The 10624-nt window shown below is 58.8% G+C and overlaps 1 protein-coding gene across 2 annotated transcripts; it reads left to right on the top strand.

Annotated features, from left to right (window-relative positions):
- Window positions 1–947: 947 nt before the first annotated feature.
- On the top strand, window positions 948–10624 carry LOC132016575 (synaptotagmin-15-like). Of its 2 annotated transcripts, XM_059397968.1 has the most exons (8): window positions 948–1425; window positions 2371–2563; window positions 3030–3172; window positions 4348–4643; window positions 6189–6359; window positions 6940–7060; window positions 8033–8212; window positions 8666–10624. In XM_059397968.1, the coding sequence occupies exons 1-8, from the start codon at window positions 1419–1421 to the stop codon at window positions 8806–8808; spliced, it is 1254 nt and encodes a 417-aa protein (XP_059253951.1). In that variant the 5' UTR covers window positions 948–1418; the 3' UTR covers window positions 8809–10624. The 2 variants fall into 2 exon arrangements, with proteins under 2 accessions (XP_059253951.1, XP_059253952.1); XM_059397969.1 differs by lacking the exons at window positions 2371–2563; window positions 3030–3172 and having other exon boundaries at window positions 949–1425.

Below are 10624 nucleotides of genomic sequence, written 5' to 3'. Positions count from 1 at the left end.
CACCCATCGTGCCTCAAGTCAACCGGCACTGGGGGCAGGACAGAGCTGCACACTGACAGCCTGGAGGACCCCCCCCTTCCCCCTCCCCCACACTCCCACCCCACCCTCCAACCCCCCCCAACCCTGTCTAGTCTACTCAGCCTTCTCCCTACCATGTGATAGGCATAGGTGCCAGGCAGGAGCAGGGCCCAGAGTTGCTCTTTGGACATGACCTTCAAGGCTGTACTACAAGACCGACCCTCCCTCCCCACACACATATATTTCTTTCAGTTGCCAACTACAGATGCAGCCTCGAGGTTTCAGATGCTCCCCCACCCCACCCTTGCTCCCCGCCCCAGAGCGCTCCTCAGGGACCGCTGTGTGCGGCCCCAAGAAGGTGCATGTGGATGGGGCGCAAGAGGGAGCGGGCAGAGGAACTGCAGGGCCTTTCCTCCAGCCACCCGCGAAGGCTGCGTTCAGTAGTCTCAACTGCACTGCCCCTGCGCTCTGATAATAACAAGGGTTTCGGGTGTCGAGGGGATCCAGACGACTCCACCCTGAGCCACAAAATCACCACAGTAGTGGGTGGCAGGCTCTGTGCACCCCCAACCCCACACCCTCAGGCTAAGTCACCATTCTAAGCCATATCCATTACATACTTCCATCCAGAGGGAGTACTATTGCTAACCCAACTGAGGACAGAGAGCCCGGGGTGCTGAAGGAAATTGTCCCAAGTGGCACAGCTGGTGGGTGGGGAGCAGAGTCGGAACCCAGAGTCGTTGTCGGAGGGCCTGCTGCAGAACCAGGGCTCTCCAAAGCCTCGTTATTTTGTGTGCTGCGACGGTGGACGAGTGAACTTCATCGCCGCAGCGCGAGCCACGGGGACCCGGAGAGGAGAGTCCGCCCTGGGAGCTGGGCAGGCCCCAGGAATGCGGATGGGCGCCGGGCCGGAGCGGGGGTGTAGGGGGGGACCTCACGCTGCGGGGGGCCGCGGAAGGTGCACGCGCACTCCTAGACCTAAAAGTGGCTTGACCAGGTAGGCCGGCGTGAAGGTTCGGGTGCTGAGCCCTCCATCAGACGCGGCGGCCAAGGCCTTAGCCGGGGGCCCTCTCACCCTACACTCCCCGAGCGGGGGGCCCTCGCACCCCACCCCACCCGAGCTGCTGGGAGCCCCGGGCGCCCCGTGCCGCCCAGCCTGGAGCCCTGCAGTTTCCGGGCACGCACCAGGGGCTCCACTCTGGCGAGCCTGGCCGGGGCGGAGCTGCGGAGTCCGGGGGTTGGCTCCCAGACCCGCGGTCTGTAGCCAGAGCCCAGCGAGACCAGGGACCGCCCCCGCGCCCTCCCGACGGCCCCCGCCGGGCCTTAAAAGCCTGCCCCGCAGAGGCTGGAGGCGCGGAGATACGTGCGCCCCGGCCCCTACAGCCGGCCCGAGCAGTCCCATGGCGGGTAAGTGCCCCTCGCCGTACCCTCGCGCCCAGCGCTGCATCCGGGCCCCCTGCCCATCCCCAGCCGTGGCCGCACTTTGCCTCTCCCGGCCTGCCCCGCCGGGGCGCAGCCCGTACCCTGCCCGTGGCTCCTAGCGCGGGGCGAGGGTGAAGTGGAGAGGGAGACTGCTCCCAGACGGTTGCGAGGCAGAAAGTGTGGGGATCTGGCCTTCTCACCAGTCCCCTCGCTCCAGACCCTATGCCAGAAGCCCCTTGTCCACAGTGACGTAAAGCAGGCACCTTCTTTGTCCTTGGAGGGCAGCCGGCGCCTGGGAACGAGCGTCTCGGTGCTCTCAGCCGGCGCTGAACGCGAGTGGATCCGGCCAGGCCCCCTCAAATGATGGGGTGCAGGCAGTCAGCTGTCCTTGTGTCTCTGTTTCTCGCACCTACTGCGCCCTTCCTCATCGACACTCCTTTCCGTTGTCTTCAACTGATCCCCCCTAAGTGGCTTCATCTTGATAGAGGGTTGAGGAAAAGGATTGGGTTTTAGAGAACGTTACAGAATTCAAACACGAGCCCAGTCTCTCAGCAGGCCCCAGGACCAAAAAGGACAGGGATTGCAAACCAGGGCATCATCCCTTCCTGGGCTTCCTGTAAGTACAGAATGGCCACACTCAAGCTTACCTTCAAGGCTGAACCGGAAACCTGGAAAGATAAAGGTTCTGGTGAAAGCAGATGGAATGTCTCATCAGGAGCATGAGAAAATGGTTCATTTCAGCCAGAATCTCAAGCCCAAGGCCTGCCGCTTTCCAAAGCAACAGGAAGCCTGCTTCTGTGTCAGTTCTGGAGTCCAACCCAGGGGGTGGGGTTGCTGCCCACATTCTGCCCCCTACCCCCTGCAGGCCAGCGGTGCGAGGGGGAGTGCCTTTCCCCCTGGCATCACAATCCGGGTGGTCTCTGCCCCCAGAGAAGGTGGCCCTGGTAATTGGGGGCCTCGCTGGGGGGTTGCTGCTGCTACTGTTGCTGATCTGGGTGAGCTGCTGTCTCTGGAAGAAGCTTCGGACCCTGTCCACCTATGAGGAGCTGCCAGGGAGCACCACTGCCTCCAGCGTACAGGGGGGCAAGCTCTACCCCCCACCTGCCAGGACGCAGACAAGCAGGTGAGGCAGGATGTGGAGTTTCCCTTGGTGGGGGGTAGGGAGGAAAGTCTATTTTGTGGGGCTCCTCCTCTATGCCATTACCATGCTACAAAGCAACCCCAGAATCATCACGACAAGCTCTGGGACAGGCATTGTGAGGCTCATTTTCCAGATAAGAAAACAGACCCAGAGGACATAAAGCAGGCCTAGTAAGTGCCAGAACAGGCATTTGAGTCCGGGCAGAATGACTCCGGAAGCAGTGCTCCTTCAGCAAGTCTCCACTGGCTGCAGATGGGCATAGCTGTTAGCTTTGGTGGGGGGATGGTGGGGGAATGTGGACCCAGAAAATAGTGCTCTTGCCTCCTCCTGGCTCCTGCTGTTTTTTCTTCCCCCAGCCTCCAGCCCTCAACCCCTATGGGCTGAGCACAAGGAGGCCACAACGGTCACTGGCCACCAATATGTATATCATCTCCCCACCTCGGGACAGGCCTCCAGGTGTGCCGTTCGTGGTGCCTCCTTCCCTTCAAGACCAAGACTGGGTACCCCTACACCGTGGAGAGTGGGCCCAGGCCCCACAGGACCCTTGCCTCTCCCCAGAGTTCCTGCCCCGCCCCTCCAGTGGCAGCGTTGGTGAGTGCTGGGGTCAGGGTCTGTTCAGGCCAGGGTGGGCCCATTTGCTTTCACGGGCCTGGTTCTGGAAAACCGCCGGGACCAGCAGCCCTCCGGTAGTGCCCTCCGTGACCAGGTCCGCTTATTCTGGGGGCAGAGACCACCAGGACTGTGATACATGGGGAAAGCCCACACCACTGGCCTCCTGGGGGCAGAATTTAGGCAGCAAGCCCACCCCCCTAGGCTGGACCACAGGAGTGAAGCAGAAGCAAGGTGGCTGTTGGTTGGGCTCTGCTGGGTCTCAGCAGTAATGCCATTTTCCTTGCAATCCTAGTGCTCTGGGCAGAGTTTTCTGGTTTCCGTTGAAAAGAGTTGCCCAGTGACCACTCTTTCCAGGTACTTGGGTTTACCGAATGCCTGCTGCACCCCCAGCTTGTGCCAGATCTGGCCTCAGGTGCCGTTGTGGCCTTAGACCTACCTCACCCCATGCCTCTGTGGGGAAAGAGATCCTTGCCCCGTCTTACACATTCATAAACAGAGGCTCGGAAAGTTAAGAGTGCCCTGCTCAAGGTCACAGAGGCAGTAAGCAACAGGTCTGGGATTAGAACCCAGAGCGCTCAATGAGTTTTGTTCTAGGCTGATAGGTTCCGTGATCCAGAGGGCAAGTGTTAGGAGCCGAGCACACAGCTTTCTGCCTACCGCTTTGCTCTGAAGACCTCCCAAGATACCTTCCCAGGAACCAGAAGGGATCAGCTAGTCCCCTCTAATTTGAAGAGGAAGAAAAGAGGCAAAACTTCATCACTGAGACATCCTGTGGACCCCATGGACAGGAGCCAGGCCAAGAGCTGGGCACTGGGTCCCCCCCACCAAGCAGGCCCTGACCTAGGGGTTGGAGTTAAATGGAGTTAAATGGGCACTCTTTTGGGGGCCTCAGAGGGGAGCAGGACTGGATATACCATGCCTTAGTGCTGGCAGGCTTCCTGGAGGAGTAGTCCTAGAGAGAGGGGCTGTGTCCAGTCTAGAGAAGGGTGTGGGTAGGATGTGGTAAGGAGAAGCCAGAGAACTGTCTCCTGGAAGCTCAGGCAAGAAGAGATGGGCTGGGGCAGGGGCGATGAAGCCCAGAGCTTGCTATCCACCTCCCACCACTGTCCCTGTCTTCCTCGGGCCTGGCAGACCACCCCGCCCCTGTGTTATAGGAAATACAGGCACGGTGGGGACCATCAACCCAGATCTATATAAGTTCCTGGAGGACAAGAGTGAAACCAACTTCCCTGAGGGCTGCCTGGGACGGCTGTGGTTCTCCGTGGAATATCAGCAGGATGCCGAGCGGCTGTTGGTGGGCTTAATCAAGGCTCGGAGGCTGCGAGCCCCCTCGGAGAGCTGCAGCCCCCTCGTGAAGCTGCACCTGCTGCCCGATGAGCGGCGCTTCCTCCAGTCGAAGACCAAACGCAAGACCTCCAGCCCGCAGTTTGATGAGCACTTCATCTTCCAGGTACGACCCCTGCAGCATATAGGGTCTGGCCTCCGGGGAAGGAGCAGCCAGGGTCCAGGTTACCCCAGCCTCCTGTGACAGCTAGGGCCCTGAAGGCCTCCCAGGCCCGTGCTGCCACCAGGTCTACTTTACCTGCCGGACAGGTCAGGGTCTGCAAGAGCCCTATTTGGGGGGTGTGGGGGCGAGCGAGGGAGGTGAGGGGTAGAGGGCTGGGCTCCCTGTTTCAGGGGTGCCTGGAGGAGAGAAAGAGAAAACACATCCTCGGACCACCTACTGGATGCCAGGCTCTGGCCCACGAGGCTCTGGAGAAGCAGTCCAAAGCCCTGGAGCCTTAGGGGGTTTCTGGCAAGGTTATCCAAGAAAGGCAGAGGGTGAGACCCCCACGCTCCCTTAGAGCGGGGGCAGGAACTCGCCTAGTGTGTCGGAGGCCAGTGCAGGGTCCAAGAGCCATCGTGCAGCCCGTGCTGCCTTGGCTGCCCTGAGAACAGGCCGGCTCATGGTCTGCAGGTGCAGAGGCTGTCAGGGCACTGAGCCAAGCCCACAGGGGCCTGGGAGTCTAAGCAGGTGACTGGGGGCCCTGATGGGAAACCAGGCATCAAGAGCTGCCTTGAGGCCTTGGACAAACATTTTCAAGAGCCAGGCAGTAGGCTGGCTGGCAAGGTGAGGAGAGGCCGTTCAGCATCCGGGAAGAGGGTGATTGCTGAGGTCAGAGCCTGAATTCTTGCCTTCTTCTGGGCCCGAGAGCTGGAGCTGCATGGAGAGCTGGCATGGGGCCCAGATCCCGCCTGTTTTGCTGGGGGGTCAAGGCTGCGGGTGTTCACAGGTGACCTTGTTCTCCTCAGAACGTAAAAAGCCAAGACATGTAGCCGTGCTGCCCAGCGTGGCCACGCAGCGTGTTCACAAACTTGTTTCTGTTTGCTCATCGCTTCCCTGACCAGTCCCCACCCCAACTTGATCCTGGCCTCTCTGTTCTTTGAGGGGGAAGGAGAAGGAGACGAGGAAGAGAAGAAAATCTGTATTAACTGAGCATCTGCCACAGGGTTAACACTGTGTTTGGGGTTTTACAACTCAGAGAGTAGGAACTATTTCAGGTGAGGAGACTGAGTCTCGGAGAGAGGTCTGGGGTGCCCAACTCAGACGGCAGAGCCGGGCAGGTTCCCTGGGCTCCGGTGGGGGACTTCTCACATTTTTATGTGCAGGCAGATCACTTGGAGGTTCTGTTAAATGGTGGATTTCCTTCATGGGCCTGAGATGGGGCCCCATGTCCTGTATTTCTAATAAGGTCCAGGGGAGGGGTAGACACTGTTGGTCCTTGAACTCACTCTGCAGGGCAAGGCTCTGGCACATGTTCCCACTGCCACTGGTCCCCGGGGGATGGGTCCCCACTACTGGAACGGTCCCCTGACGATGTCTGGGTTTGGGGGGGGTGCAGGTTCCTGGCTGAACCACTTCTCACCAAAATCTCCTGTGTCGAGAACAGTGTACCACACCCTCCCATCCTCTGTTTCCACGCCTGACCCCAGCCCAGACCCTCATCTCTCCCAGGTGTCCAGCAAGAACATCACTCAAAGGGTACTCAGGTTCTCCGTGTACCACGTGGACAGGCAGAGGAAGCACCAGCTCCTGGGCCAGGTGTTCTTCCCCCTGAGAAATGAGCCCCTGGCCGGTGACTGCCCGCATGTCATCTGGAGAGACCTGGAGGCTGAGAGTGGAGAGGTAAAGGTCAAGGTCACCAAGCATATACTTTTGTGTGTCAGACCCCCAGGGGCAGCCAGCAGTGTGGCCCAGTGCCTGCTGGCCAGCATCAACCCAAGCAAGTGTGACTTGGGGTCATGAAACTGGGCTGGAGCGGCCTGGGACCAGGGGGCAGGGCAGAGCTACCCTTGGGCAAGGAAAGGTGGCCTGAGGTTCTTTTGCCCTGGAGACCAGATTACCTGGATCAACTTGATTCCCCTCCATATCAGACACCTGTGAAAGGTGATACCCCAAATGGACCAGGCTTGCCCTCTCTTCTCCTGACCCCTCAGAAGACCCAGGCATCTTGAAAAAGGCTTTGGAATCCCCTAGACATGGGTTTGAACCCTCAGCTCTGACACTCACTACTGTGTGAGCTTCAGCAAGCCCTTTCCACTGTCCAGACCTCAGTTTCCCCATCCGTAAAATGCCGTTGGGCTGAAAGGAGACACCATGGGTGTGTAACCCAGGACCAGAGCCTGACTGCTGGGAGGAGGCCAGATACCGCAGCCTCTCCAGCACCTGCTGAGTGACAGGGATGCTTTCCTCCGGGCCTCTCCAGCCTCCCTCCGAGTTTGGAGACCTGCAGTTCTGTCTCAGCTACAATGACTGCCTGTGTCGCCTGACTGTGGTCGTGCTGCGAGCCAAGGGCCTCCAGCTCCAGGAGGACACGAGTTTCGTCAGTAAGTTTTCCTTTGCAGGGCGGGCCCTGTCCAGTGAGCTTGTGGCCTGGGCTGGAGTCTGACCCCTTCCTCTGGCCCTTCAGTTTCTGCCTGCCTGTGGCCCACCATGGAGTGCTCACTACCCTCTGTGGACGGCTGTGATGTGGGAAGCCACTTCCTTCTATTGAACCCAAGACTGTATCCCCTTGGCCTCCACCAAGACCCCTAACATCCCCCAAGACCAAGTCCTCCCCTCTCCTTTCCCAAGGCAGCATCTTGGCTCCGTAAAGGTTCTATCCCTCCTCCTCCACCTCTGCCCTTCCGTGAAGGATTCCACTTCCTCCGGGGCCAGACCCCCTGCCCCACTGCCCCCTGGGCGGGCTCCCTGTACACCAGGCAGGACACTGGGCAGAAAGGAGACGCTTCAGGCTGACAGGGAGCGCAGTGCTCTGCTTCCTCTGGGCGCCCAGAACCCAGCAGCTGGAGGAGTGGAGTCCCTGCTCCGGCTCACCGAAATGTCCTGCCCTTATGCACCCCCAACGCCCGCCCCCCGGCCCCGCAAGCAGAGTGGTAGCTATCAGACCCCTGTGTGTCTCCACATCTGGGTCACCATAAGCAAGTTGTCATTCAACCTTCCACCGTGGATCTAAAATTCATGTGAGCCCCACCCCCAAAACCTTGACCCTCTGAAGAAGAAGGTGCTTGAGGAGCTCCAGGGAGCCAGTCAGGCTCTGGGAAGCAAGGGCCAGCAGAGCCATGATGCACTCTGGAGGCACAGAGGAAGGAGATGGAAGGGAGCCAAGTATTTCCTCGGGTGTAAGCCCATACACTAATCGTCCCTGTTTCCTCTTGTAATTGGTGCCCTCTGGCTGCAGCAGAAGGGGCCTGATGCCCAAGGTGGGCGTGTGGCCTCCCAGCCAGACCTCCCACAGGCCAGAGGCTGGACCCTGCCTCTCCCTCCCAGCCCAGCCCACTGTATGCCCTGCCCCTTAGGTGTGTTTGTCAAAGTGTCTCTGATGAACCACAACAAGTTTGTCAAGTGCAAGAAGACTTCGGCGGTGCTGGGCTCAGCCAACCCCGTGTACAGCGAGACTTTCAGCTTCAAGGCCGATCCTGCGGAGCTGGACACTGCCAGCCTCAGCCTGACCGTGCTGCAGAGCACCAGAGGGGAGAGTAAGGCTGCTCCCCCACCCACAGGCTCTTTGGGACATGGGCACAGGAAGAGCGTTCAAGCAGTAGACCCACAGAGAGAGGTTTCTGTTCTCTGCCTAGGGCAACTAGAACTCAGAGAGGCTGAGATACATGCCCAGGGACACAGAGCTTGAGAGTAGGAGAGCCGAGATTCACACCCATCTTTGCTCAGTTTGTCTCTCCGTGGCAACGTACGGAGAGGTCAAAGGGTGGCTTCTGCTGGCTCTCCACTTGGGCTCCCTTCTCCCCCATCTTTAGTTCCAGAGCAAAGCCAGGACCTTTTGGGGGCTGCCTGCTCCTGCTTCAAGAGGGAGCGGCTAGCTCTGGCTTCTGAGAGGAAGAGTGAGACAGGGAAAGAGAAGGCACTGGGGGTACTGCCCAAGTTGGGTGGCTTCTGTGCTCTGGAGAATGACAGCGTTTTTCCCTCCCCCACAGACAGCCACCAGCTGGGCCGGTTGGTGGTGGGCCCCTACATGTACGCCCGAGGCAGACAGCTGGAGCACTGGAACGCGATGCTCAGCAAGCCCAAGGAGCTGGTGAAGCGCTGGCACGCGCTCTGTCCCACCCCTGAGCCCTGACTCGGCTCAGGACCTCCGTTCTGCCTCCGGAGCCTGCCCTCCCCCGTGGCAGCCACGAGCCTGGATGGTCGGGCCAGCATCTCCTTGGGCTGCCAGGGCGGCCTGAGCCAGGGCAGCGTGTGTGCTGAGAGGCAGGAGAGAAGAGGGACCAGCGAGCTCCAGCCGGGTCAGCAGCATGGCTGGCCACCACCTGCCAGCCTCAGAGACGCCGTGCTGCTGCCTGGTCTGCGAGTCCCAAACCATGGTCAGCACAGTCCCCATCTGGACTGGGATCTCAGGCCTTCAGAAGAACTGTTCTATTCAGTGATAGCAGAGCTGTGTGTGCTCCACCATTCTGGAAAGCTGACGGTAGGTCTGTGCTGGACGGGCACAGTGTCTCAGCTGTGGTCTTCCTGCCTCCCGCCAAGCAGAGAAAACAAACTGCTCTGGGGAAATTGTGGGGGGTGGGGGTGCCCAAAGAGCTGATTCCAGCTGGCCCACAATAAAGAGTCCCGTCTGAAAGTTGGGGTGGGGGTTGGACACATTGGAATGGAACAGCCCCCAGATGCCTGCGCAGCACAGCGTGTCTACAGCTCGGGAGAGAAAGCTCTCAGGGATCGAGACTCGCCGGCTTCAGGCCTGGGGAAGAACACTGCCCACCAAGTGGACATCCACTCCCTGTACCAGGAGGAGGCCCTCACCTGTGTTGGGTCCCTCCCAGGGCCATGTCACATCCTGCCCACGGCCCGTCCTCCCCAGAACCCAAGCCTCACACCCCTGGTCTTCCAGCTGGCTGTCCTACGGGTTTCTGTGGTCACCCTGGTTGACAGCGTTCAGCTTGCACAACTCACTTTGGGCAAGAAATGGCGAAAGCACGCAGCCAAAGCGCAGCCCCCAGGGCTGAGAGCTTTCCCTGTAAACCCAGCGATTTCATTAGAATGACTGTGTTGTGACAGGTGCCCACGTGAGGCTCATCGAGTTGAGAGTCCGCACAAATCCCGGTCATCACCTCCCCATGACACTGTCTTCAGGGTAATGAGCCTTTACTGTGTTTATCACTGTTACTGAACGGGTAGCTTGTATTTTCCCCCACATGCTTTTGAACTTGTGGGGTCAATGCACTGTGACCGTATACCTGGAACCAACTTCAAACCCGTCTCATCTCTTACGCAGTGAACAACTTCAGCAAAAGAAAGTAGTGAGCATTATACTCGAGTGTGCCTCTTCGATCTCACTCCCGATCTCTGTCCATGCACAAAGACAAGCTTTACCTGGCAGTGGTCCGTACAGACAGAATTTCACACACTTATTTCACACACACATTCCAACAAAGCCCACACTCCAGTCATTGCTAATAGCATCAGAGCACACACATTCTCTCTGTGTGTCTAGCAGGCTACTAACCTAGAATGGTTTCCATTTCACCCGGGGTCCCGAGACAAGAGGTGCCAGCCACCCCCACATTTCAAGGTGACATTCATGCCTACTAGGTGGCCTTTCCAGGGCCACTTGGAAAAGCTGGTAAGGATCCCTTGGCAGGACAGAGTGGACCGGTATGTCTGATTCACAGCTGAAAAATCTCAATGGCAAGAGACTGATAGTTCTCTGCTCTAGAGAGAGGAGGAAGGGGTTGCTGTATGGGGCTGAAATGTCTACAGACGTGGTAAGAGCAAAAACTACACAAGTGCTTCCAGTGGACCAGAGGGAGCTGGCCTGGGTTGTCTCCATCCTCTTCTACCCTTCTACCCTCACCTACCAGGTGATCCCTGCATGTCTACTTTATAAGCTCTCTGTCTTTCCACTTTGCAAGTCCTTTGAATATCCACAAAGTATTTAA

The sequence above is a fragment of the Mustela nigripes genome, chromosome 4 (assembly GCF_022355385.1).
Source record: "Mustela nigripes isolate SB6536 chromosome 4, MUSNIG.SB6536, whole genome shotgun sequence".
Taxonomy (NCBI): Eukaryota; Metazoa; Chordata; class Mammalia; order Carnivora; family Mustelidae; genus Mustela; species Mustela nigripes.
Note: the sequence above shows the minus strand (reverse complement) of the source record. Positions and strands in the feature narration are given on the sequence as shown.